Source organism: Chroicocephalus ridibundus, chromosome 4, assembly GCF_963924245.1.
Source record: "Chroicocephalus ridibundus chromosome 4, bChrRid1.1, whole genome shotgun sequence".
Taxonomy (NCBI): domain Eukaryota; kingdom Metazoa; phylum Chordata; class Aves; order Charadriiformes; family Laridae; genus Chroicocephalus; species Chroicocephalus ridibundus.
This window is the reverse complement of record NC_086287.1, coordinates 60,426,992-60,454,486: the sequence shown is the minus strand read 5'-3', so window position 1 is coordinate 60,454,486 and position 27,495 is coordinate 60,426,992. Positions and strand designations below refer to the sequence as shown.

At 49.7% G+C, this 27,495-nt stretch overlaps 1 protein-coding gene across 2 annotated transcripts; it reads right to left on the bottom strand.

The window, feature by feature from the left end:
* Nucleotides 1–336: 336 nt before the first annotated feature.
* EXOC3L4 (exocyst complex component 3 like 4) lies at nt 337–27,495 on the bottom strand. Of its 2 annotated transcripts, none has more exons than XM_063333650.1 (12): nt 27,135–27,495; nt 25,189–25,588; nt 21,268–21,919; nt 18,142–18,259; nt 16,958–17,083; nt 15,596–15,696; nt 13,544–13,639; nt 11,257–11,371; nt 9,126–9,248; nt 8,287–8,439; nt 7,189–7,310; nt 337–1,862 (listed from the first exon to the last, which is right to left on the bottom strand). In XM_063333650.1, the coding sequence occupies exons 2-12, from the start codon at nt 25,541–25,543 to the stop codon at nt 1,817–1,819; spliced, it is 2,007 nt and encodes a 668-aa protein (XP_063189720.1). In that variant the 5' UTR covers nt 25,544–25,588; nt 27,135–27,495; the 3' UTR covers nt 337–1,816. The 2 variants fall into 2 exon arrangements, with proteins under 2 accessions (XP_063189720.1, XP_063189719.1); XM_063333649.1 differs by lacking the exon at nt 337–1,862 and adding an exon at nt 2,211–4,978.

The following is a 27,495-nucleotide window of genomic DNA, read 5'->3' as shown; positions in this document are numbered from 1 at the left end:
GCTCATTACAGAGCTCAGGATATAGACATACTTATGCTGCCAGGCACAATTTCATGCATGGCCAAACATAAACTATGCCTGGTCAGACATCTTGGGACTTAGGTGCTCATCTTTGATCTGCCATTCACTTTTTCTGCCTCATTTAGCAAGAAGTATAATCCCCGTGCAGCTAACAGAGAAAGCCTTACACGAGCATTTTGAGAATCTTACTCACATAGTATCAAGATGGCAAAAATACTACAACAGCCTTTTCCTGGAAGTTTCTTGGCTTTACATGTTACCTCTTTTCTGGGATGATGTATTTGAATGACTTGATATGTATTTACAGATATAAATAGAGTGCGCTACATTGGAAGAGTATTAGAGGCTATTTGCAGTGCACTGTGGGACAGGGATGAATACAGAGAGGAAAAGTTCACATTTGCTCGGTGTCATCAGGCAGATAGTTATGTGGCTGTGGGACTAGAGGAAGTTCTTGTAGTTCTTTAAATGTTAACCTTAATCCACTTTTGCCGCATATTAATTTACTTCAGTCTTTGTCTTTTCCCAGTACTGTCTTATTACTGTAACAGTAATAGCAAATGATCTAAACATGCTGTGTCCAATCAATGCTCCAGCAAACTGACTGGGTTTTGTGGGAGAGGTGGGCCAATCCCAGTGATAATGTTGTGTCATCGTTAGCAGGCTCACATAAAAATGTCCTGAAGGGATGGAAGTGCACAGTGATGCTGAGCAGAGCACTCCTGTATCTGCCCAGTGCCGGCAGAAACGGAACGACTGGCTTTGGGGCAGTAAATCCAACCACAACAAGATTCCATGGAGAAATAAGCAAAATATACAGAAGATAAATGTTGGCTAAACACCGCTACTTTGGAGAACTGTGATATATAATTAACAAAGTAATTAGTAGCTGAAAAGCAAAGCTGCCCCTGAGATAATAATGTCCTGGCACCTCTTTTCTTCCCAGCCACGTTTGCTGGGTGGTGTCAGGCCACGCTGCTGAGCTCATAAAGTAGATGTAATACTGCAATCCATTTCTCCTTAATATCTTAACCCAATTGAGAGCTCTTTACTGAAAGATACCACGTGGCAGGGAGCTAAACATTATAGTGCTGCTGCACTAAAAGGCTTTTTCTGCAATATTTTGACTGATGGATTAGGATCCTCAGCTCAGGGACAGCCTCCGGAGCTTTCACTGTAATGTCTCGGTTTTGTTCCTTTCTTGCTTGGAGTGAACCCGTTTTCCATGTCTTAAAGGAGCATAGTTCTTCCCTTTCCTTGCAGAATAATTGACAGTTGAGCAGAAGGGCCAAATTCAGTGCCTGAAACCTAAATTCTGCCTAAGCCAGTATCTGCAGAGCAGACTGAGCATGTCTGCTTGTGGTGGGACACGCGCTGAAGCGGGCGGTGACTGCCAGCCTGGCTCCTGCTTTCCCTCTTGCAGACAGAGCTGATGCCCACAGTGAGTGCCTGCCCATCCAGCTGGGCCCCCCCGTGTGGGCACTGGCACCAGCAGAGCCCGGGAGAGGAGCCGTGAGCCATGGACGGCTGCTGCCCGTCTCCACTGGCGCTTCCCAGCCCTTCCCTCTGGAGGGATCACTGCAGGCTGGTGATGCTCTGATGGGCAGTTTGGAGCTTTTCCAGCTGCTGGTGGTGAGCAACGGAGTGGCGCTTTGCTTCCAGGAAAAGACCATTTCAATAAATTGCTGAAATGATGGCACCCGAAGGCCAGTCTCAGATGGCAAATGCCATCCTGTGGGCCACCCTGGCTGCGGACGCTGTTCCCTTGGACAGAGAGTACTGGAAGCACTCCTTTTCACCCCAAACCAGAAACGAACAGTGTTGTGAAACAGCAGAGACCTCTGAAACAAAAAAAATAAAAATCTGTCACCACCCACACAGTGCTGTGAGCTGTGCCAGATCTCCCCCCCGAAATGCAGCGTTCACCCCTGAGAAACTAAATCTGGAGAGAGTTTGGCTTTCCATTTAGCTGGATACTTTTGAGAAAGCCTTATTCACTGGAGGATGTATCTGCGCTTGGTCCCTCCAGGGTAAAAGTGAGCTGCGACTCCCGGTGGGGAATGTAACTGTGTACTGGGGCAGGAGTAGGGCTGATGGTGGAAACCACAGGGAAACAGCAAACAGAGGGAGTTAACGGGGTAATAAGTGAGCTCCTTGGCACTTTCCTACAAAAGCAACGTATTTCACAACAAAAGCCCCGAGAGGCCTTTCTTCTCTTTTATTGGAATGTAAAATATGGTCCTAATCAACACCGAGTGTTTGAAAGAAGATGGCTGGACAGCAGCGGAGAGCATAGCCCTTCTTCTCTCTTGGATCCGGTGTCTCCAGGAGCCGCTCTTGCAGCCCAGACTGAGCATCCCCTGCCCAGGCGGGGACAGGACCCTGCTCCCCGCCCACCCTGGAGCTCCTTCTCCAGCATGGCTATTGAGGAAGGATGGGGACTTAACAGTAGTCTCTCCCTAACAGGGGTCAGCATTGAACTGGTTTGCTTAAGAGCCAGCAGCAGGAGAGCAGCAGCTCCCGGAGGAAGCAGGCTGTGCTCCTGCCGCTGGATCACAGGATGCCAGGCTGCAGGATCCGAGTGTCCCAGGAGAGGCTGTGACAAAAGGCAGGCCACTGTGCCCAGCTTTCCTCCACGACTGCCAGGCAGCAACTTGCTTTTATTAGAAAATGGAAGCCGAGCGCTTTATCTAATCCCAGGGCCAGGCGGCTGGAGCCTGGGGAAAGGCAGCTGCTTTGTGGGGAGATGGCTAGTAAAAGAATAAGAATGAAAAGCCAGCGTACATTTAATGCACTTGGGAAAAATTCTGTGCCGCAGACGCCTTGCACTCGGATCAGAGATGCATACAGGGCAGAGGGAAATTTCTGATGCACAAAAGCTCCCGCTGAGGCTTTAGGGCCTCAAATCCTGCACTCCTCTGAAAATCCAGTCTTAGACGCCTCGGACTGAGGATGCAAAAGTTGAAATCTCCTTTTTATCCCCCTCCTCCCCTCAACTTAGTCAATGCTTTTGACAATAAATGTAAATCTCTCAGCGTTGGTGCCCTTCCCCACCACGGGGACGGGGGATGTGGCTCACACACCCATGGCGGGGTAATCCAGGGCCCCGATTGCACCATGTCCCCAGGACAGCAAAGGGGATCTCCAAAGCGTTCCTGAGCTCTGCAAACCTAATGAGAGGTGCAGATGATAGTTTACTTCTCCTTCTCCATAGCAAATACAGAGAGTCACCAAGACAAGGATTGGCGGGAATTGTCACGAGCTGTATAGAAGAATGATGCAGGGCAGAAAATTTCTCCCAGAATTTCCTGCCTCAAGCTCTCAATTTACACCCAATATTTCAAAGCCATCTTTAGAAAAACACCTCGTCTTGACTGTGGAGGTAGCACGTCTACCTTAGAAAAATTGTCATGTGATGATTGTGAATTAAAGGCGCACTCTATATTTCCTATCCATCACAACAGCTCCCTTGGCCTGTCACCAGCACCTGCTGCTCACCCGGGCTGGAATTTATACTGCTGGAGACCGGAGCAAAGGAAATGAAAGAGGCTCGCTACTGGTGCTCTAAGCTATGCAGCAGCCAAATTAGTGTTCAAGGCAATGCCATGTCCACATTTATCACATAAATTGATAGATCGTAAACATGCTTCTGTACAGAGTCTTGGATTAATTCCTGCGGAGGGCAACCTAAAGAAAATATTGGATTAAATAAAATCAGATTTGTACGGCCGTAGGCTGCTGGATGTCTCTTTTAGTCTCCCCTGCAGATGCTGTATGTAATGCTTTGGATCCCTCCTGGAGTTAAACTGGTGGTGTTCCATGCCCATCAATGGGGTGATGCTGGTTTACACCAGATGAGGATCTGATCTGTAGCACTACGCCTGTCCATTTCACGTTAGGTTTCATACTGCGGTCAGATTGTACCAAGTTTGTTAAAATTCGTTTGAACATACAAGAAAATGGACTAGGGCCATAGTAGCCCTTTTCCTGGGGGTGAGGAGGACTCAGAGCCTCCCTCCACATGGCAAGTCTGATCCAGACATGTCTGCCCACATAGAGAGGCTGTGATGGCACGAACAGGTCTTCGGTCCCACTGGAGTTTTGCAAGGCAGCCCACGAGCGAAGAAAATCTGCTGAAACCCCAGAAAGGCCACAGGATCCATCATGGAGTGCAGAGCGGTCCATGCGCTGCATGTCCCAGCTGTGGGGTTTGGTTACCCTCCAAGGTTTTCCTCCCCAGGCAGGCAGTGGTTTGTGGCATTGGGTCACAACGTCACTGACCTTGTGTCATGCCAGCTTGTTCACAGGGGAGGAAATAAGACTTGGGCACTACCACATCCCTGCCCAAGCTCTGCCCCTCGGTTGCTCAGGGACACTAATTATGAAGGAGGTTCTTGCTCTGCTGCTGTATAATTATGCAATGCACAGTCCAAGCCTTAATATAGCTCTAAGTGAACTCCTTTTGGTTTTCTCCTCTTCTCTGAAAATAGACTCAATCTTGGACCAAACAACAGAGCAGCCTCCTAGCAATAAAATCTGTATTGAACACCGGGTGGACGCAGTGCTCGGGCTGGAGCTGCTGCCCAGGAGCTCTAGCAGGAGGTCAGTGTCTTGGTGCATCTGTTGCCTTGGGTTTCTGAACTCGGGATAGCAAGTTCAGAAAACTACTCCTCTTCCCATGGCAGTCAAAAAGTTGTGTTTGCAGAGGAGCGAGGTGGGGTAGCAGATTTTGGACCTTGCCGTAGAGGCAGCATAGGAGGAGGGAGGATGCTGACTGATGGTTTTGGTTCTGGTTTAGAAGCAGCTGATGATCACTGGGGCATCAATTTCAGCGAAGAGCGTGCTGCCCTCCCCACCGTCAGGGCTCTCCAGGGTGTGGTAGCCTTGCCGAAAAATTGCCGCTCTCCTGGCGCGCCCCAGACCCCGGAGCGCGAGGACCGCCAGGATGTGCTCCTTCCTGCAGAAACCAAACGAGACCTCACTCAGTCCTGGTGGGCAAAATCAGCCCAGAGGTAAGCAACCAACCACCATGCTGGAGATGGAGCCAGGCGATGGCAAAGCGACAGGGAACGACCCCTCACTGTGCTGGAGGAGCCGCCAGGATGTGGGGTTTGCAGCCTCCGCAGCCACGGAGCTGGCGAGCATCAGCTCCTACCACCCTGCGCTGATGGGACACCCTCCTGCTGCTGGTGCTTCGGGGAATTTCCTCCTCTGTCTCCACACACACTTGACGTCTTTCGAAAGTTTTCCTGAGAGGCTGCAGACCTTTTATTTAATGATTATTTTGAGTTGAGTAATGGAAATGCTAATATTTAGGAAGCTGACAGGCACTAATTAGATAAGAGCTAGGAAAGCCAACTTGGAAACATACCCTGTTCCAGTAATCTCGGTATATACAAATTCGGCAACGTCTCTGAGAGCTCAGGGGAAGAATTAACAGAGACCTGAACAGGAAGCAATGCAGGTCCAGCAGGTTCCGCCTTGTTTTCCAAACTTAATTGTTAAAATAATATTACTCAATAACAGAAAGCCAGGAAATAGATCAACCAAGACGATGGTCCTTAAAACCTGGCTTTGGTCTAAGGCTAATGACTAAAAAGTACCACAAATCACAGCCTTGTAAATGGCTTTTCTGCCTGGAAAATCATTTTCAAATAGCTAAGCCTGACTAGCCATCACTTACCTCCCCCATCCTTCCCAGAACAGGCACTGCCTCCTTCGTCAGCTTAGTCTGGCCACTGGGATTAAGGCTTTTTTTTTTTTTTTTTTTTTTTTGTAGGATAGGTGTGTTCACCAAGGAAATTACTCAGGAACAATTATTCTTTTTCAAGTCCACGTCTTGAGTTTCCCCACACAGATAAGCCTGAAGCATATCTGACCACCTTGAGTTAAATAGACTTAGGAAAAATGTTGAGCTTCAGTTTTGGAGAGAGGAAAATATACTTAATGTAATTTTTTTCTAAATATTTGAGGGTCCATTTCAGTTTTCCGAGCAATTTGTTAAATTCATGGTTTATTTTGATTGTATAAGTGTTCTCCAGCAGGAACTGTGTAACCCAGTTCAAAAACCTTTGGTCTTTTTCTGAAATGACTCTTATGAAATGGATTTTTGTTTTTAGCTGCACCATTGATATTCCTTCTCAATGGTTGGTAGAAGAGCTGTAGAAGAGGAGGTAACTTCTGATACGCAGAAGCTTAGCCACGCACAGAGCTAGTCACTTTGTTTGTTTACTTTTTCAGTAGCCTTAAATTTTGCAGATGCTGCTTTGGAACAGCAAATGGAAAGTACAAAAGAAAGAATTTGTAATTTATTCCAAAATTTAGTGGTTACATGGAAGCCCTTTCAGAAATTGCAGCTGAACTGTGTCAATGTCTGCCACGCTTTGAGGTCTGAGCCTGGGAACAGGAGAAAAAGTATTTGCTCCAAAGTTGGAGGCTGCAAATTGGCAAGCTGGGCTAGTACCGGTGGTGAGCTTAAAGGCAACCTGGAGCTTTACAGTGAAACAAGGTTCACTTGGAGCAATAAAATGGTATCCAGTGATAGGACGTATGGGAATGGTTCAAAGCTGCAACAGGGGAGCTTTAGGCTTGACATTAGGAAGCATTTCTTTACCAAGAGGGTGGTCCAAAACTGGAACAGACTTCCTAGAGAGGTGGTCAAGGCCCCAAGCCTGTCAGTGTTTAAGAGGCATTTGTACAATGCCCTAACAACATGCTTTAAATTTTGGTCAGCCCTGAAGTGGTCAGGCAGTTGGACTAGATGATCGTTGCAGGCCTTTTCCAACTGAAATTCTATTCTATTCCTATTCTATTCTATTCTATTCTATTCTATTCTATTCTATTCTATTCTATTCTATTCTATTCCATGGCATTCCACGGCATTCCACGGCATTCGACTCTGCCTCTACTCTACTCTATTCTAAAATGAAAAGGCTTTTGAGGTAACTTGTGTGCACTATAAGACCCAGCAGACAGGTGAAAAAAGAGAAAGGATACAGCCATAAAGAAGGAAAACTAAGGTGGGACACCCCCTGTTGCTGGCACCTTGATCTCTGACGTGTGGCTAGCAGCAGAGAAGAGAAGGTGAAGGGCTTGGCCAAGGCTTGGGGTGAGCTGGTGCTGTTCAGGATGGAGCTCAGCAGTTCTGGCACCTGCCATTTCACGTACCTGATATCTGGGTAATCCTGACACAGCTCCTTGACGTACTCCTTGATCTTGTCCTTTTTCTTCTCCCCAATGATATTGGCGATGTGGTGTATGGCGGGAAGGAGCCAGTCGGAGTCAGAGCCCTGCGAACGAGGAGGCACACGAGGACGGTCAGGGGGAAGCGCAGCACCTGCAAAATGCTTTTTACCTGACAGGGCAGAGCACGGCAGCGGGTCGCTTTTACTGGTGTAAGACAGCCCTGCTGCAGGCAGGACAGGCTGCCCTCGGGCGGGCAGGGTGCTGCCGGGGGGTGGCAATGGCAAGGCACTCCCAGGAGCTCCGCTGGGTCCGACTCTGCACTCCTTGATGCTCAGGGGCACCCCGGAGAGCCAGACCCTGAGCAGGGCGTTGCGGCTGTGGCCCAGCACAGCAGCGGGTGCCTGAGCCTTCCCCCCTACACTGCCTAATAGTTTCATGTGCCTCACTGCTGAGAGGGATCTGCCTCGGCCAAGTGACAACCCCGCTGGTGTTCAGCGTCGCACACACTTGACTTTCTGCAAAATCCAATAAATTCAACCTTGGTTTCCCTGGAAATCCCAGACCAATGTTGCCTACCCACAAAACACACAAGCAGCTGCAATTTTCTCCCCATCACCCTCCTGTATGCAGACTGTGTGCCCAGATGAACCCTCTTGCTGGACTCATCTCCATGAACTGTACCCAGTGCAGGGATCCTTCAGAGACAAAGTGCATCCCATGGCCCAGGGGAACAGGCCCAGGACCAAGTTGCCACAGGATGAGCTTGATCCTATGGCATGTAGCCCAACCTACGCAAAGCGCCCGGGGGTCTGGGAGTTTGATAAAACACCCGGCACTGCAATCGGAGAGTGGCCAGCTGAGCACGCACAAGTTGCTACCGCAGAGTAGCCACCAGGCTGGAAGTCCGTGCCATTAACCTGCAGTGACCACCTTGCTTGCTCTCTTTTAATGCACGTTTTTGCATTTCTTGAGGCTTGCCCTCCTTGAAAGCCTGCCACCTCAGTCCTCGGGAAGCCAAGTAGGGACATCGCACCTCTGGGAATGGGACAACCGGGGGATGCTAGGAGGGAACTCACATACCTGATCGATGAGCATATTATTAAGGATTCCGGCTTCCTGGTTCATCTTTTCACTCACTTGCTGCCGTGTCTCATTGTTCATTTTCCGTCTGGGTTTGATGACCTGAGTGATGTATTCCCTCACCACGTACTTATGAATGTCACGTAGAAGCTCCTGGTTAAAAAAAGCAAACCTCGTGGTTGTGCTGTTGTTCTCAGGCAAGGTCATGGCAGTGAGAGGAGGCAAGGGAAGCCCTCGGGTCTTTAGCAGCAGCCGAGGGCATAGAGGGGATGCACGAAGGCAGTGCCTGGACCAGCTTTGCCAAAGGGAGCCAGTGGCCCCCAGCCCCTTGCTCTGGCGCAGAGCGACAGCAGTGCCCAAGGGAATGCCATGGGAATACTCCTCACCCTGAAATAGCCCATGGTTTTGTGTTGGCAGTTTGGCTCCTCAGTAGCAAAGGGGGGTGTTTAGGATTGTTTTAAAAGTAGGTTTTGATGGTGCTTTCAGATTTTAAGTATAGTGCTGTTGTCACCTACCCATTTACTTCACAACTGCATAGACGTGAAAGGAGCATACCATCTTTCACTCATGGAATGATAATGTTCAGTGGTAATGCTCACCAAAGCTTTTTGTTCCTCTTTAAAGGCATCATTTCCCGTATTTAAACTACAGAAAGGAAAGGTCTTGCTAATTCTCACATGAAAGTATTGTAATATCTGAGCTGCCCCCCATCAGCAGTCCCCATGGTTGTAAACAGCCCCTGCCGCTGGAGATGAGTCTATAGGTCAGACCACAGCCTGCAAATGATAGTGGAACCCCCCCCAGCATCCCTATGCCCGGGCGTGGGACCATCTGCCTACCTGCCCCGTGGGGTCCTTCATGTGCTGCAGGTGCTTGGAGAACTGCGAGATCGCCAATGCCAGTGAGTCCGGCCTTTCCGTCGCCAAAATCCAGTCCTTGGTCAGGATTTTCTTAAGGAGTGGCTGAAAAAAGACCAACTCACTGGTGGCACCGGTAATATTCAGACTAGCTGGTGCCCTTGCTGAAGGTGCCCACCCGTATGCCTGCTTGGGGGGCTTGAACCGAAAAGCACAGAGCACTGACAGCGCACCCGCTCCGCGTGAAGACACACCGGGAGTTAGGCAGCAGCAGCATGGAGCAGGCTGGGATTCTGTCTCCACCCTAGGGAATTCAGACCCACGTTTCCCCTTTCTGGGTAGGTGCCGCAGTGCAGACAGGAGAAGAATCACTGCCCAAGCAGGAGTTGCTTTGGTGTTAAAGGCTTACTTGGGACACCTCATTTCCCTGCTCTGTGCCTCGTTCTAATCCACCGGCTATATTTCTTTAGGTAAATAAATTTGTATCCCTACTGTACGGATGAAGAAACAGATGTGAATGTTAATCAGAGGAAACTCAGGCATGGCTAGAACAGGCTGTGGCGTGCAAGCACCTATGCTAGTGTTACATGGGTTTGCACCAGCTATGGACATGACAAGTCACTTGCTAGGGAATCTGTTGGAAATTAGCCCAGTAATCCATCGCCCCTCCAGCCTTCCCCACAAAGGAAATCAAGCTCCCCTTGCTCACAGCACTTGTACTCCCTACAGACCCACGCGTCTGCACAAGGTCTCACTGGGATTTTCCTTCTGCTCACTGCTCTGATGTGGTGGTTGTGGGATAGCAGCTGGGAGCATCCCCAACTTGATGCCTCATGGTCAGTGATGATGTGGGACTGGTGGCACCATTTCCCATCTGCCCTGGGTACAAGGTGCTCTGACCAAGTGTCCCCAGTGGGCTATTTCCCTGGCCGGGTCCCTAGAGCTAATGTCCCTCTGCATAGAAACGCATCAATATTCGCTAAAGGCTTCTGGTGGCACCTGGAAGAGACTCCCCTAAGGGCCAAATTCAAAATATCCCTTCTCTGGCCCATCCCCTTTATACTTTTCTCCTCTTAGCTTTCAGGATCTCTGTCTTTAGATTCCTGGCAATCTCCTTCCCAATTATTTCCCCCACTTTTGCCCTCCTGCTGTGCTCCCAGCCGGCTGGGGGTGTGTTTAGAAATGCTTTGTCTCAGCCGGCCGCTGTCGGTTCTCACGGCAGTTCTCCTCTCTTGCTCAATGCCTTGGCTTGACTCCTTCCTCGCCTGCCCGTCAGGCTCTGACACGAGCTCTGCAGTCACTGGAAAGTCCCCCTTGGCCAGGCGGGCTTGGCTTAGATTGGAGCAGTTGTGTGACTGTCTTGGCTTCTGAAGGTTATGTTTGGTGATTTAGAAAGTGAATTAGGGTGAGTGAAAAGAGGCGGGACCAAAGGCTTAATTTTCCCAGTCTCTCGTGGTATTCCCACCTGGGAAGCACAAACTGCATTGCAGCACATTGCCTTTTAGGCCTCTTAACACAAGTTAGGCTGATACCAGAGCTTTAGCAGATGATAGCAGAGCTTTAGCATCCTCACGATGAAAGACTCAGTCTTTCTTCACCATAGAAACAGCCTGGAAAAATCACCTGTACCAGAATGAATTCTGTCCTGTCTGAAGAGGTTGATAACCGACTGTGATGGCAGAGCTATGAATAAGCAAGAGTAAATCAAAGTCTTGAAAAATCCAAATGTTTTGATAGAAGGAAAAATGTCGCATTGGTGCTGACCTCCCTGGTGCTTCACCATGGGTGAGGTTCCCCCCCACTGCTCTACCTGAGATGCTGGAATTCACTAAATACCCTTTTCTTTTGGTTGCCGTTGTAGTAAAGCAAACGGCCTGACAAATGTCTCATTGCTCATAATGAAAAACTCCCAGGATGCCGAAACTGTCACTTTGGGTTAAGGAGGATTTCTACAAACGTTAGGCACGATGCATTTTGGAGGGACCATAATGTCATGTGCTGCAAAACAAGATGTGGTTGGTGAGACAAGGGAAGGGCAATGGCCCTCAGCTGCTGCAGTGGTCCTGCACGTACCCCTTATATTTCGGAAATAGTGTGGCCAAGATCCTCTTACCTGTGCTTTTGTTCTTAATTTATCTAGAAAAATATTTGTGAAGTTCCTTGTCAGAGCTGACAAAATCTTCTGCAGTTCTTCAGTGTTGACTTTAAACACTGTTTCTAACCCTGACCTGGAGAGGGAGAGAGAGACACCACCAGTGGGTTGAAGTTAAAATGTAAACTATTACACTGCCCTAAGCGTTTTATCCAGATTGCCATCTTGGGCATTATTTTTAAATAAATTTGTGTATCTGGTACACTTCCTTTTGGAAACACTTAATGAGTGAAAGTAATGACTCTTTTTGCACAATCCATACACTGAAAATTAATCACATCTGAGTAACTGTGCTTAAAAAAACACCTATTTCCTCACCAGGTTCAACCACGCGGAGCAGTTGCGCAGGCTGGTTACTTTTTCACTTGAGCAACACTTCTGCTAAATGATCTCCGGGTACCTGAGAGAGCACCGAGGGGCACCGAGAGAAGTAAATAACAGAGCCAGAGAAGGGAAAGCTGCTGACCCTGCGTCCCTTGGAGCCCTGCTGACTCACTCCGTGCAACATTTATCGGCAGCAGCTGGAACAGTGAGCTATGGAGGTGGAAACCTGTGGGGTTTCCTAGGGACAGTGCGTACTTCTGCAAGGTTTCACACTAACGAGGAAGAGAATGCAACTTCTGAGAGGTTAATGAAATCCCCAGCAGTATGTGTGGGCTTTGGGGGTATTGCGACCTTCTGGCTTTCTTCTCACTTTCCATCCCTGCCCTGCTGCAACACGCTCCGAGGGGAACTGATGCAGCACCACCAAAATTCCAGTGGTCCTCAAGCATTCCTGGATGTGCCACATCCACTGCTGTGACCACAGGCCACGGCGGGTTCCTGCTGCTGCTTGGTAACTAGTTTGTATATCTGAGGATGCTCAGGCAGGACTGCAAAACACATAAGACCAACCCTCTTCTCCCAGGCTGGGGCTCAGGTCCATAACTCCTGCTGAACACCTGAAGTCTGCGTCCAGCATGCACAATATCATGCTGTCAGAGCACCTACCTCTGCCCAGCAACTCGTCACCCCAGGCTGACAAATAATTTGACCCAGCGGAGCCAATCCACCACCCAAACGCCTGCCAGCTCCCTGCACAGGGCTGGCTTCTTCCTTCACCATCTCGCCAGTCCCCAGCAGGGAACAGAGAGCAATTTTTTGCAGGAGGAGGGAGAGAAAGCCAGCTCCTCGGCGAGGTTAGCATTGCTGGAGAGACCGTGCCATCTAGAGACTTCCCGACGGTAGTGCTCGCTGCGGCTAGAGCTGCTGCCTCCTGTGAGACACTGCAACGCGCAATCCTCTGCATCCCCTGAATAATATTTGGCACATAACATCCCCACCGCAGGCAGCGGTGCAGCAGCATGGGCTGGAGATAACAACTCAAGCTTCTTGGTGGCCGGACCCAGGCATTAGCTGCGTGTTGGGTTGGCCTCCGAAGCACCACATCTGCATGGCAAGACGACCCCAGATGCTGAAGAGCTCCGGGGCCTTGGTGGGCCGTGTCCCTGCATGGCTGCAGACCATTCCCCCGGGGCAGGTGCCTTAAGAACAGCCCCGATTCCCCATGGCACCATCAGCGGTGGGCTGTGGTGGCTGTGTGGGCAGATGCGGGGTGGGAAGTGCAGGGTCACCACGTGCCACAGCACCAGGCTGATGGCCCAGACCCTGGGACACACAGTAACTGGCACTGTCCTACTTATGGGGAAACCACCCCTCTCCTGAAAGTACTTTTTAATAGTCAGAGCTGGTGGGCACACCTGTTTATCAGAGGCCTTTTCAACTCATGGATTTAAATAACTAATTTTTAACACATGCAAAGCCCCAGAAGTTCCTCCTGCCAGCAGCCGTGGCAGGGGTTTATTTGCAGGAGTGCTTTCATAGAGTTTCCTCCAGCCCAATGCCAAAAACAGCCATCAGACCGTGATCTGGGTTTATTCTACTAAGCTCCAGAACAAAAAATGAAAAAAAAGAAATCCTCCTCTGAGGTTGAAAAAGATGGGCTGAAAATGAGTTTAAAGCTTTCACACAAGCATCAGGTCCGTCCCCATACCGCATCCATCCCCACCTCTGTCTCCTCACCCTTTTGCCCTAGTGAAGTGACTTTTATCTGCATCTCTTGGGGAACATCTCCCCCATGAGGTGAGGAAGGGCCGGAGGCTGAGTGAGCACCCCGCGGGGCACCCCCAGGATACCTTGGCCTTTCATTCCTGGGTGCTGCCACCCTCCCGAACCCCAGCAACGCGGCAGCTCGGCTTGGGGGACTTACACCAGGTCGTGGAAGCTGTTGATGTAGGCAGCAAAATAGGGTGCAAAGACGGGGCTGTCCTGGGCGGTGCTCCACACCACGAACTCCTCCCCGAACCTGCAGGAGAAGACACGTAGGTAATGCTAATGGTTGGAGGGACCACAGATGGCTCATCTTCTGTGTACACGGCAACGTCAGGAGACACCGGTGGCTGGCCCAACCTGTCCCCTCTGTATGCGGACATGGTTTTTCCAGCTGTCATAACATGCGTGTGCGTTGGAGGGGAATAGACGGCAGATAATTATGGGTTTAGGGTGCGCTCGCCTGAGCGGGTACGCATCACTTTTGGAGGGATGCCAAGGATCTCAGCACACCAAATCTCTGAATCTTCCTCATGCTGAGGGATTAATTGCGGCCGCAGTACTCAGGCTCATCAGTCTGGTCCTTCATTTCTCTGGCTTTTGGGGCAATGTAACACGGTGCCCTCTTAATCACTGTATCAGCACAAGGAAAGGATTGACCTCAGGGATGATTTTACAACAGAAGGTGACTAGGAACAGGGCATCTCACCTACATTTGTCCCCCACAACCTCAGCGTGGTGTGTTGGGTAGCTGGTTTCTGTGTAGCACTGCTTTTATGGTTTTGACAGCTGTTTTACAGCTGGGTCCACACTGCTGGCAGGAGGCTGCGTGCTCAGGCAGGCTTTACCTGGTGGTCCCATTCTTTGTCAGGGTAAAAGAACCTGCTAGGGCCAGCCTCAGCCACTTGCATCTCAGGTTTCGTTAAGAAAAAGCTTGTTTCAGTGACCCTTTTGTCTGGCAGCCCTTGCTGCCCCAGCTTGCATTTTACACCAATTTTGTTTAAAAAGAAAAAGAAAAAAAAAATTAAAAAAGAGAACAAAGAAAAAAAAGGACAAAGGGAAAAAAGTGGGGGGGGGAAGAGAAAAAAAAGTTTTTAAAAAAAAAAAAAAGGAAGACCGGAATATCAGTACTGCGTTTCTCCTCAAAAACCCAGGTGGCCTTCAAAGCCAAATAGCTGGTTTGAATTACCCTGCTCGCTCAGGGTATGGGAGACAGGTGTAGATGGTTGGGCTATTGGAGATGAGGGTTTAGGAAGGAAAGCACTGCCTTTGGTTCACTTTGGACACCTGCCATGCCCCGGGTTCACGGTCTGAGAAAGCAGCGCTCGCGCTCCCCACCCTCGCTTCTGCAAAATGTCTATTAGCAAACACCCGACTCAGCGCCTGCCGGAGGTGGGAAACTTCAAAGGTTAATGTGAAATTATTTTTAGTCTCGCTCAGAGTTGATTCATGCCGAATGGCCTTTCTCCTCCACAAATCGCTGCTCCGGCAAGCGGCTGTGAACCCCCCCGAAACACAGCCCCATCGGAAGGGCCAGGCAGCGTGTCGCTGTGCTGGGACCAAAAATCTTCCCTGGAGCATCCCCAAAGCACATTGCAGGGGGGAAGATCTAAGGCCGTAACTCGGGGACTACCAAGCAGAAAAACATTATTTCAGCAAAGGTGCAGGGTCCTGTGTCCTTTGGACACCCACTAGGTTTTAAAAAAGACTCAGAAGGTGGTCTAGCTATATATTTTTTGTAACAGAGAGGGTCCCATCAGCCATTTTTATGCCCATAGCCATGAGGTGCGGGAGAAATCCCTCTCAGCAGGACTCATGCTGGGACACCTAGATGGTATTTTGGGCAAGCAGGCTCTGGGTTTGGGGGTCCATAACTGCTGCTTGCTTGTGGCTGTAGCTGCAGCATCCAACGCCACAAAGGTCCTGGATAGATGGGACCACAGTGGTCCCATCCCTTTTTGGCCAGCAGCTCCTTCTTGCAGCTCTAACCTCAGATTTTGGGACTCACAAGAATCCCATCTGGGTCTGTTTATGACTCCAAGTTGTTTTGCTGTTTGCTCATTATTGGGCTCATTGAGATCTCTAATTCTCACAGGAGCAGGCCCGTGCCTGCTCGGTGCCAGCGTCTGGCCCAATGCACAGACCTTTTCCCTGCTTTTTTACCAATGTGGGACTCATTTGGAAGGAATGTGCTGCCCAGAGCGGCGATGACCTTGGTATGAATTCGTGCAGCTCTGCCAGGCACAGCTCAAGCGTTTGCTCTCCCAGGCTTCTGCTGATGGTTCCAGATATCTTCATGTGTTCCCCGATGATCTAGAGAAGGGCATGAAAAAACGCCAGTGAACATGACAAGCATGGGAGAAACATCCTTTGCAAGGATCTCGTGCAGCTTTGGTTAATAAAAATGACTCGCTTAGCAAAGGGGGAAACAGCCGACTTGTTGCCAGGAGGTTTTTATTATTCTCTGGCAGTTTTTAAAATAATAATCTGGAACAGGCCAAGAGGTGCAAACTGATCTGTGGCACAACCATTCATCCCTAATGGCCCCATGTCCTTCTGCTGTCTGAGCATGAGCTAGATGTGGTGTCAACCGGAGCCACGAGCCACCCTGGTGCCATCCTCCTCTTTTGGAGGGATCTGCGGGAGGGATCAATCCCCAACCCAATGCCCAAGGGGACCTGAGCTGTCCCCGTGTCCCCACGCTGAGGGTGGCTTTAAGCACCGTCCCTGGGGCACACACAAGCCCCCTCCTCAGGAGCAACACCAGGGCCGCACAGAGGGTCGGGCATCACCCTGGAGTCTTGCTTGCACTGGGGCTCCTCCCTGATTCCCGTTCCCACAAACCTGGCTGCCTCTCCGGAGTGAGGCAGGCTGCCGTCCCGCTCCCACACTTCCCGAGGCATCCTACCCATCTGCTAATCCAATTCAGACCTGCCTTCGTGGTGATCATACAACGTGTAATATTCCTCTATGGAAAATGAGTCACGGCAGCCGGCAAAACTCTTTGATTTTCTTTCTTTCTTTCTTTCTCTCTCCCTCTCTTTTTTTTTTTTTTTTTGGTATTATTTAATTGAAATGACTCAACCCTTTGAGTGAGGAGAATGAATCCAAACCCCTCCTGGCTTTACTACCCTGTAGTCCCTAAAGCTAGTAGGAGCTTTTGTTTTTTGTACTCTTTAAATTGGAGTGGCTGTCACTGCCTACGGCCTTTCTGCGGCTGCCGCAGCCCCGGGACAAAGTTGCTCTTTCAGCCAAGGGGTTTTTCTAACAAACCTTTTCTTTCCGCCTTTTTTTCCTTTCTCTTTCTTCTTTCTAATCAAAGAGATTTAAGGACTTTAAAATCAGTTGCCTATTATGTTGCTGACACAATTGACAGCAGGTTTAATTTGCAGCTAGAAGGCAAGCGGGAGAGCTAAAAGTTGTAATAAACTGCATTTTCTGCTCTAATGTATTCTGACAGTGCGTGACTAACATAAACTATCGCAGGAGGCGGTACCTCCACCCCAGAAGGTAATGATCCAGTTTCCCTGGAGCCACAGAGCCCCCCCCCACTTGATCCCAGCTAATTAAATACCGTTTGAATATCAAAGGAGAGCGAGGAGCGGTAGAGGTTTTCCTTCACTTCTGGATGAACTTCCTTCTCCCACTTCTCCGTGACCTCCAGTCGCAGGATGTTTCCAAAATAGCTTTTGATTTTCCCCTAAATGTTAAATGTAGGAAGGAAATATGCAGCTCAGGATAACGAAGCGAGCATGAGTAAAGCGGCATTTTGCTCCGTCGGCATGTGTGTGAGATTCACGTGTGGGGCACAGAAAGGTGAGCAGTCAAAGGTCCTGCTCCAGACCCTGTCGGTCTACCCAGGAACTTGGGAAAAACCAGGAGCTGTGCTGTGTTGGGGCAAGGTACTCTCAAATCAAGGCAGAATCATTTTCCTGACACGGAAATATCGTGTCAGCTGTTTGACTGCTTGATTGCAAAGTCCTCCAGCATGTGCAATGCACAAGGTCAGGATTAAAGATCAAACTGGTCCTTTCTGGCGGTACAGCCACTTGTGGAAGTGGCAGCACCGTTCAGTCCTGGCTGATAAATCAATCTTGCTGCTGGTGAAACAAAACAATCCTTCACCAGCACGAAGGAGCAACACCGATTTTATTCAGCTGGGTATCTTGATCTCACCTTCAGCTGTGCCCTGGTTCAGACATGGTTTGCAAGGAAATGTCTGAGCCCACGAAAAAGCCAGGAAACCATGTAGTCTTACACAGGGTCCCAGCCAAGGACAGCAGAAAGACAACTGCAGAAGGGGCTTCTATGGCCTGAGGAGGAGCTGAACCATGGGGAGGTCCTCTGTCAGGGACAAGCCCAAAGTTGTCTGGCTATAGCAAGCCTCAGATGTGCTGGAGGAGATCACACACAGTGAAAACAGCAGCTAAAAAGTCTTTACACCCAACTTTGCAATGCTTTCAGTCTGATGAGGCCCAGCTATGATCTTTCAGTATGCCTCTGACATACTGTCTGGGTCTGTTACAGTCCTTTTGGCTCTGTGGTTACCCAGATTAAAGCTCATGGCCTGCTTCAGTCCCAGAATTGGTGTTCAGGATTTTTTGCTTTTGCTTAAAGGCCGTTCTGCGTGGCGCTGGCAGGACTCAGCACCTGGTGGGGCTGGGAACCATGAGGCAGCCATCCAAGACCTCTGCCTGGGAGGCTGGGACTCCCCTACCCTCCCTGGGGGGCACATGGGGGCAAGGTCAAAGCTCTCACCTTTGCAGAAGTGATGTAGTCGTTCTTCAGTTTGTCCCAATCATCTGGTGTTAGCAGCAGGGACAGGTTTTCTGTCTTAACTTCTGGTTTGAGATCAGGGTGACCCAGAAAGAGTTCACTGGAAAGATTCAAACGAACAAATTATGTTGCCTTGGAGTGTAAGTAAACTGATGGAATATTCATGTGGCATGAGCTACATGATTATTAAGCCGCGAGAAATATACTTAAAGCTTAAATTGCGATGCTTGTTTTCAAGCTTTAACAAGAAAATCTTTCCTCGCTATTCAAAATCCTAATTATTCAAAATCAAAATGATCTAAGGTTCCAGCCCACCTTAGAAATCATGAGACTTCTGAGTTGTTTGGACATGAAAAGTGCTATGAGAATTTACTTTTTTAAATAAACAACCTGAAGCTGATTCATTTGACTACAAGCCTGCGAGATGCCTTTCAGGGTAATTCCTGTAGCAGCGTGCTGCCCTGGAGTTAGCTGGTCTCTCTGGTGTCACATCACAGCTCACGTCAAGCCTGTTCTTCGTTCCTGTGTGTTATCCCTAGTGAGGGGAGGTGGCAGAGTAGGTCCTGCTCCGTGCAGGGCAGCCCCTGGAAGCCATTCCCATGCCTGGGACACTGGCCATCGCCGTACCGTGCTTCCTCCGCAGATGGAAGCGGTGGGTGGACGTGCAGCTATGGAGTCTGACTACAAAGTGCGCTAAGATGACAGACGACTTTGCCACTCACTTTCCTCTGGATTGCAGTGTGATCAGGCCAGCTGATTAGCAGGAAGGCAGGGAAAGGGAGGGAGCGCTTGTGTTTCTCCCTCCAGGGCAAGAAACCCGTTATTAGCCTGTACAATTGAATGTGCCACCCCTGCAATCTGCCACCGACTGTGGAGGCATTGCGTCTTTCAGGGTGATGAAGGTGGAGAGGAGAAAGAAGAACATATTCAGGCACTTGAATAAGTTGCAAGCAGTCACCTGGTTAGCAAGGGAGACAGCTGCAATGTCCTACACACAGCCAGTTGAACCATCAAAAAACTGTTCCCATTGCCAAACCAGCACCGAGCACACGGCTAGGTTTGGATCCAAGTGAGGATTGTACCGTACGAGGTCAGGATGGTGCAGAGCGACTGCTTGGCAGAAAAAAAGCTCAGCCTGCTGATAGTGTCCTGGGGTCAATGTCCCCACAGTCATGGTTGAGATTTCCTGGAGAGGTCGATTTGCACATGCGGAGCACTGCACAGCCCAGCTGCCGCAGGGGTCTGCTGCTCATTTAAAAGGACACCACAGATTTAAATACAAACTCTCCACTGTGACTGAAAGGACTGGCTCAAATGTATACTTGAGGAGCTTATTCCCCTCTCTTTCTTTTTTTTCTCCCATTTGTTTGAATTGTAGCATCGATAATGAGTTTGGGTCGGGCAATTTCTTCTTTTTTTGGCATAGGTCCCAAGAAGGAATGAAGTTCTTTCAGGATGGGAAAATCAAATGGAAACAGCCCAACCCAGCAAGGTGATTGCAAGCAGATCCCAAAACAGCTGCAAGCTCTCAATAAGCTCTTTCACAGCAAGTTAGAGAAATATGATGGGGGCACTTTTCTTTGGTGCAGAACCTGGCTGCTGAAGCTCATTTCTTCCCCCCTCTCCTGCAATGCTGGGGTGCAGTACAGTTCCCAAGGGCTGGGGACATGCAGGAATTTCCTTCCAGATGGGATCGACAGGGCCACGTGAGGGAGAGGGGCAATGGGCGGGGGCGTCACTCCCATAGCGGTCCTGCCATAATGCTGGTCAGCCAGTGCCATGATGCCGAGGGAGTTACACATGTCATTACAGTCATCACACCGTAAACGGGGTTTTAGGAGCAACTAGGCAAGTTCACAGAATAAATCTGTTCAGGGCTGTTCAAAACAAAGACCATCTGTGGTCCAAACATCCCTGCGCCAAAAGCTGCCCAGGCTAGGAGTTGTGTGGGCAAGTGTCACTGCAGCTTGCCCTGCTCCACCACTGCCCCCTCCCTGTCCGTTTTTGCCCACTGTTTGACTCAGTCCTGATACTCCTGCCTTCACCCCCTTTTTGGTTTGTTTGAGGGGTGTCAATTGGTTTGCGTTTGTCCCGTCCTTGGGCATCTGGTTCAGACCATTCCTGGAGACCAGCTGCTGGGGGAGACACGATTTTGCTTTGACACGGCTGTTCTTATGTGCTTATTAGCAGACCCATCTCCTGTGGCTGTTGCCTCTCTCCTCCTCTCCACCCCACTCTGTATTTCTGCTGGGTTTAGTCTAGGAGCTCTTTGGTGTTGGAATGATGGGCTGCGGTGATGGGCCCAGTGAACAACTGAGGACGCACAATGCCTGGACCTTCTACTGGTGCCTATCTTAGATGTCTCCTTTGGCTGTAAAAGGAGGCAATGTCCAGCTATACTGTTTTTACTGTTGTGAAGAATTCCTGCCTTTACTTCCCCACACACAGGGAGCCCTAAGGATGGCGTTTGGTGTGTCTATGCAGCTCCTAGAACATTTTAGTCACACCTGAATTACAGGGAGCTTTAACAGGTCCTAAAAACCATGGGCCTCCCATTCAAGTAGTGGATACGTCTGAGCCAGAGCTTTTGCTTTCATGTGGCTAATTCCACACAGTGATGTCTTGGCACCTCCTCGCCATGACTCTGACCCTTGAACGTGGGGGGTAACGTGGCCTGTTTCCAAACGCATCACAGTTTTAATTAAACAGGAAGAAGGCAGAGTCCCCCCCCCACCCCACCCCCCAATAGTTCCCTCCCTGCGCCTGGAAAAGTCATTGAGCAGCTGCTGCTGGACCTTGCAAAATATTTGCAGAAAGTGAGCAGGTTTATCAGTGCTGCAAGGAGGAGCTTCCTGGCATGTGAGAACAGTGAGTGGGAGATGAAGGGGAAAACGAGGTAATTTAGATCTGTGAAAAGCAGCAAGTGTTTTATCTACAAACCTTTGTCCCCACCTATTAATAGATTAGCTATCTGGTTCTACTGTAGAAGTGACTGTGTCTCTCTTGCTTGCTCAGGAAACTGAAAAAAGCTTGGTGCTTTCAAAGCACCCTGCGGCCCCGCCGCTGTCCGGAGGAGGATGAAGCAGCGTGGCAAGCGTAGCATCTTACCTGCGGTAGGTGTTGGCCACCCAGTCGAGCAAGGTGTAGAGCTCATTGAATTCCAGTGGTCTATGGGTGAGATCTTGCAAGTGCGAGGCAATGGCATTATGAAAAGCCTCCACATATATGTCACACACCTTGTACTCCTCTGGATAGCACTTTTTTACTGATAACTTGATTTTCAGTAAGTCTTCGCTCAGGTGTTTCTGGAGGAAACCTAAGTGGAGATCAAGCCAAGAACTCTCTTCTTCCTTCGATGCCATGGGTACTCTCTGGACTCTCTTTCTAGCGCTCTCTTTGATAGCTTCCCTCCACTCCTCCCTCCACTTTCTGGGTGTGCCGAGCAAGTCCAACCCAGGACAAGCAGCGTTGCCTGTGTTAGGATGAGCTGCTTCTTCACGGGCAATTAAAGTCACCAGGGAGGTCAGCATGGTATCCTCCACAGTGGGATGCTCCAGTGTTCCCACCACAATGGACTGGATAGCATTTGTGATGGAGTTATAAAGCAAATCCACATCCTTGGATTTCCTCACAAACTCCTGGGGGTTATCTTTGTATTTCTCAGCATCCCGTTCAGCAATAGTCTCATCTTCCAAGTACTTGATGCTTGCAAACGCTTCCAGAAGTTGCCTTTTCTGAATAAGTTCATTGATTTCCATTACTACGGAAAGAAGGGGGGAAGGGGTTGGGACAAAGCAGGCGTGAGGTGATTGACAGGTTGGTAACAGGACAAGATGCCCCACAGGGAGGCTTGCAGGGCCAGGTCCCAGCAGTGTCCCTGAGACTGACCCGCCCCCCCCCCCCCCCTCCCCGATCACTCCAGCTCCTGTTTGACACAGGAGAAGAAAGCAGTGGGAATGCAATCACTGCAAATTGAGCCACATCTCCAAACTGCTGGTTTCAGAGGTAGGAAATATCCAAAAAACTGATTATAGCCCTGCAGGAGAACCTCAAGCAATGTCTGAGGAGGGTGCACAGAGGGGCACTGGGATCTCCGGCTGCATAAAACTACTGCTGGTTCTTCCCCTCTGTTAGCATGGAGCTGGAGTGGGACTGGCAGCAGGAGGAGTTTGTGATATACCCTCCCAGCAGGATTTCCTTTGGCAGGGATGCCCTTGTTTCCCAGTGTACTCAGCACAGCTCTGCTGCTGCATTGGGCACAGCATGTCTGGCTGAAAGGGCATTCCAGCACGTTGCCCGAGAAGGCCAGGAAGGATCGTTCTGAGGGGTAGCGGTTTTAACCTGAAGGAGGGGAGATTTAGATTAAATATTAGGAAGAAATTCTTTACTGGGAGGGTGGTGAGGCACTGGAACAGGTTGCCCAGAGAAGTTGTGGCTGCCCCATCCCTGGAAGTGTTCAAGGCCAGGCTGGATGGGGCTTTGAGCAGCCTGGTCTAGTGGGAGGTGTGCCTGCCCAGGGCTGGGGGGTGGAATTAGATGATCTTTAAGGTCCCTTCCAACCCAAACCTTCTCCAATTCTGATTCTCTGATTCTGGTGTCCAGGGGTCCATCTGGAGGGGTGGGAGGGAGCACAATGGGACAGACCTCCTCGGGCCCTCTGAGCTCCCAGGTCAGACATCTCATTATGGGGTCATGTCTGCCCCCAGCCTAACCACCAGTATGTCCTCCAGAGATACCAATGCCAAGCATCTCACCTGTGGCATTTGTTTTCCAAGCAGTGAGCACTGCTGTCCCTGGATGGTTTGGGGACACGTGTGCATTGGAGGGGGATCCAAACCTGTCGGTGCTTTCTCCTGGTGTTCAGGTCTCACTGTGTTTTCCCCCACCTCCTGTGCTTTTGGCACCCACTACCAGTACTGGCTGGTGTTGGCTGAGGCTGGGGGAAAGTCACTAAATACCGTTACCTCCAAAGTGTCTGAGGTCTAGTGAGTTTCCCATTTCTTTTTCAGACCTTGCTGGTGCAAGGACTACTGCCTATTTGCCAGTAATATAAGAAGTATTTGCCACGTGTTGAGGAGATCCAAGAGTACTGTTAGCTTTTGAGAGGCCCCGAGAAGCTCTCACCATCTCCAGCATCATAACGGATGCTCTGAACAGGAGATCCCACTGTGATACTGGGCATAACACAACATTAAAGAGGAGAAGGAAAAGTGTATTATTTAGGCATGTGTCCTTCTGGGACATACACATATAAAATGATACAGAAAAATTGGAAAGCAGTCAAAGATATGAAGGACTGGTTCGTAGCCTGTGATTTATGCCCCTGGGCTTGTCTGCACACAGATTTTATCCCATATGCACCAAATAATCTGTGCAGCATAAGAGTATCTATATGAAGACAGACACATACCAAATAACCCAAGTATTAATGCAGCATACAATGCATGAAGCTTTGAGTTCCTATATGGAGCTACAGTTTCTTTTGCACTCAGACGGAAGGGAGATTGTGCCAATTAACTTAGTCTCTTCCAGAAAATTAATGTAAACCCTGTGTTTGCACAAGTGCTTGCAGTGAGAGACTAAAGGAGTACATTCTGTTCTGTTTATCAAAGTGAGAAAACACCATTTAATCACCAACTAGGATAATTATTCAGGGGGGTGATATTGGGTGCTAAATGGATCTTTAATTTAGCAATACAAGACCAGCCAGCTGGTAGTTGAAGGAAGACAATTGAAAGGCAATTAACCATTGTGCAGCTTAATGGTGCACATGGTGGAGTCTCCATCGCTTGCCATATTTATCTCAGGATGGGATGTATTTCTGACAGAGCTGCTCTAGTCTAGGCCAATCACAAGTTATTGGGCACAGGATGGGCCTTATTAATGCAATTCCTCAGCTTGTTTATTGCAGGAGATGAAAAGGGCTTATGGTAACATTTCCTGTCGCTCCTCATCTATGACCCTGTGAGACCAGACTAGCAAAGTTTGAGATGGGCTCAGATCCAGCTTACCAGCCTCACAATGTATCAGTGCAAAGCAGTAAGTAACTTCATGGCACAGTAGAGCACGTTGTAGCAGTGAGACAACGTCAGCCCTTCTACCTGATTCCCATGACATGCTATGCAGTAGGCCAAGAACTTCTTCCTAGAAATTTAGGCTGAGGAAAGGTTAAGCCATGTTGACCCACTTCAGTCTATCTCCTGGTGGGTGCATTGTAGTACCTCTGCCTTGAGAGGGTGGAGGAGAACGGTGCGCAAACTAAGATCAAAGTCATTGCAGTTTGCCCACACTTGGGGAAAGATGAGAGTTATGCTGAAGGTAATTATTTTAATTTGACTAAGAGCCGTCTATATAACGCTGACAAAATGCGTGAGAGTAACCAGCCTGGGGAAAACAAACCAAACAAATACTTGCAGCAGCGCTGTTGCGAGAAGAATAGATGGAAAGTCAGCTTAAGAGAGTAAAAGCGTCTGCAGAGGTCCCTTTGCACGGCAGTCTCTAAGATTAGGAAACAAAGTGGAGATGCCGAAGCAGATCACATCCAAGCCATCTTTTTTCCCCCTTCAAGGCCTTGCAGCAACCTACAGAATACAGCCTGAGAGCTAAAAAGCAGAAATTGTCCAAAAGTGCAATGCAGGCAATAGTGTAGGAATAGCACTTCCGAATACTGTCAGACCAGCAGTTCCCAAACTGTGATCAGCAGATTGGTGACTGATATGTATGATGTGCAATATGTCTGCTGATATGTGAGCCAACACGTTGATGTGTTGATTGTAGGCAGGTTGTGGATATGGTTAAACTAACGTAGTGGAGGCCACAGAACAGCCTGTTCGGTGGTGGGCGACCTGCCCGGGCTGGGCCAGGTAACACCCCAACGAGTTTGCGCAAGGGGTGACAGTTGTCTCTGCCCCGTAATGGGATGCCTGGTTCTTTAGCATCTCCGTTGGGCCCGAGACATGCAAAGTGTAAATTAGTTGAAGGTTACGTATATACTGCCAAGCAAATTACACTGGTGGTTTTGCTTCTTACCTGACAGAGGCTTTCCTTCAATGGGCTCTGCTTCTAGCTTCTCACCGATCTCCTCCACACCATTACAGACTGGGGGTTTGTTCTCCTCGTAGCTCTTGGAGAATCGCAAAGAAAGTCGTTTTCCTTTCCATGTACCAGTACCTTCCTTTCCTTTCTCTTTGTTTGGACTTCGTTTTGATTTCCGGATGCTTAACATTGTTTTAATACCTCTTTCAAAGAACCCACTGTCCGTGCTATGCAAAGTTGGGCTGCCCAGTTCAGAAGCAACCTCCATCTTTTCCTTCCCTGCACTGTTTGTCGGAGAGGCTGGTTCTTCGGTCACGCTCCTTGGGGCTAACTCTGTATTTCTATTCATCTTGCCTTTCAACAAGGGGTTTTCCGAGCAGGTTGATGGTAACCACTGAAATGCGTAAAAACAACAGAATTAAACGAGACGTTCATAACAAGGTATTACTGTGTCTCCAACGTCAGTCCTGAACTGAAAATCTGGCCCATCCCTTTCCTGTGCCTAATACAAGGACAGAGCAAGCTGTTCTGGTCTGTAGCAACTGAAACAATCACACTACCCACAGACAAAGGGTGCTGTCCTGCTTTTAGCTTTGGAAAGCTCTACTTAACTCCATAAATCAGTGAAGTGGCACCTATTTCTCCAGCACCAAGGAATCACTGTGTGTAAACGTACCATTTTGTTGGGTAACAAGGTATGTTTTTATTTTCCATTCTTCTCGGTGGATTTCCAGCCACGTAGGCATGATAATGCTTCCTGAGCCTCACTGAGGTGCTACCACTTTCTGATGTGGATACGGCAACTTTGGGTCATGCTGCTGTTTCTGCTCTGCTTGAGCCCTGACCTGCTGCTGACGGAAGGCGTCCCAGGGGTGAGCAGTCCCCAGCAGGTGGCTGAGCTCTGCTCTAGCCCCTTCCATCAAGCCCACAGCAGTCTCCACACTCCGAATTGTCATGGTTACTCTGCGGGAGGCTGTACAATGTGGTAAAGATTCTCATCGCTCATCCCACCTCAGCGCCCTGTGTCCTGGCATGCTGAGAATGAGTATCTCGAGGGCCAAGCAAAGCCCTTGCATGAGCAGCAGGGGTTGCTGCAGGAGACTTCAGATTTCAACAGAAGTGCTCCTGTCAGTGCTCCCAGGCTGTAGTCATATCCGCTGTGCTTGCTCAGCTCCTGCCCTCCTGCAGACAGATCGTCTGCCCTCCCTGAGGGCTGGCCTGGGTGCTTGGGAAGGGGGGAAGAGGGGTTTTGCCTTCCCTGCCTTGCAAAGGGCTCTCACCAGGTCACCAGCTAACACGGTCCGCTCATGGGGACGTTGTACATTGCAGAGCTCCAAGGATGGGAAATGCCACGTTCCCCCCCAGCAGGCTCAAGGCAGCTCAGCCATCAGTTTAAATCATTAGAAACAGCTATTGCTTGAGGTCACCCAGGAACTGCCCGTCTCAGGTCTGTCCAGCACACAGGAGCCAGAGACTGAAATATGACTGTAGTGAACAGACATGTTGGAACTCTGAAAATAGATCTCGTCCTCCCTCGATCCAAGTTTGGCCAGAGTTTCACTCCCTCGTGCATGGTTATTTCACAGGCTATAAACTGCAGGGACTGCATCTTCCCAGGGGTTTGCTGAGCTGCTGGCACCGTGGGGCTCAGCCCCTGCGTCGCACCCTCTCAGGGGGATATTTAATCATTGATTGCCTTGCTCGGGACCTCACCCCACCGCAACCCATAGAGTGGGTGGGAGGGAGAGGAGGGTACCTCGTTTCTCAGGGATTTCAGTAGGAAGGGAGCTAAGCCTCTAGCTCAAACCCTGCACGGGGACTCTGTGGCTGCAGCAGAGCAGCAGCATCGATCAAAGGGGTGAGCTGTGCAGTGGAGGGAGCCAGGGCAGGAGGACCATAAGAGGTGAGCCCATGGGCAAAGAAAGAGAAGGGATACACACCCTGGTACCGACCGAACCGATCCTCTCCGCAGCGAGCGAGCTTGGATAACGCAGGCGTGATCCACAGAAACTGAGAGCCCCTCTGTGCCTCAGGAGGTCCCGGGGAGATGCAGTGGTGGGTGGGCAGCTCTGCAGGGCAGAGGTCCGGGTAAGCTCACCCACCTCAGCTGTCTGGAGCACCGTCACACACGCTCACGCTGGCCCAGAGGCTCCTTCTGTGCATGGCGTTGCTCTCCATCCTCCTTTGCCCTCTGGAGAACGGCTGTTAGAAGTGGGGAAAAAAGGCCTGTCCCTACCTGCCCAAGACCTTCAGAACCTTCTTCTGTTTGCTCCCCAGGAGAGACTGCAGCACCCTTTCACT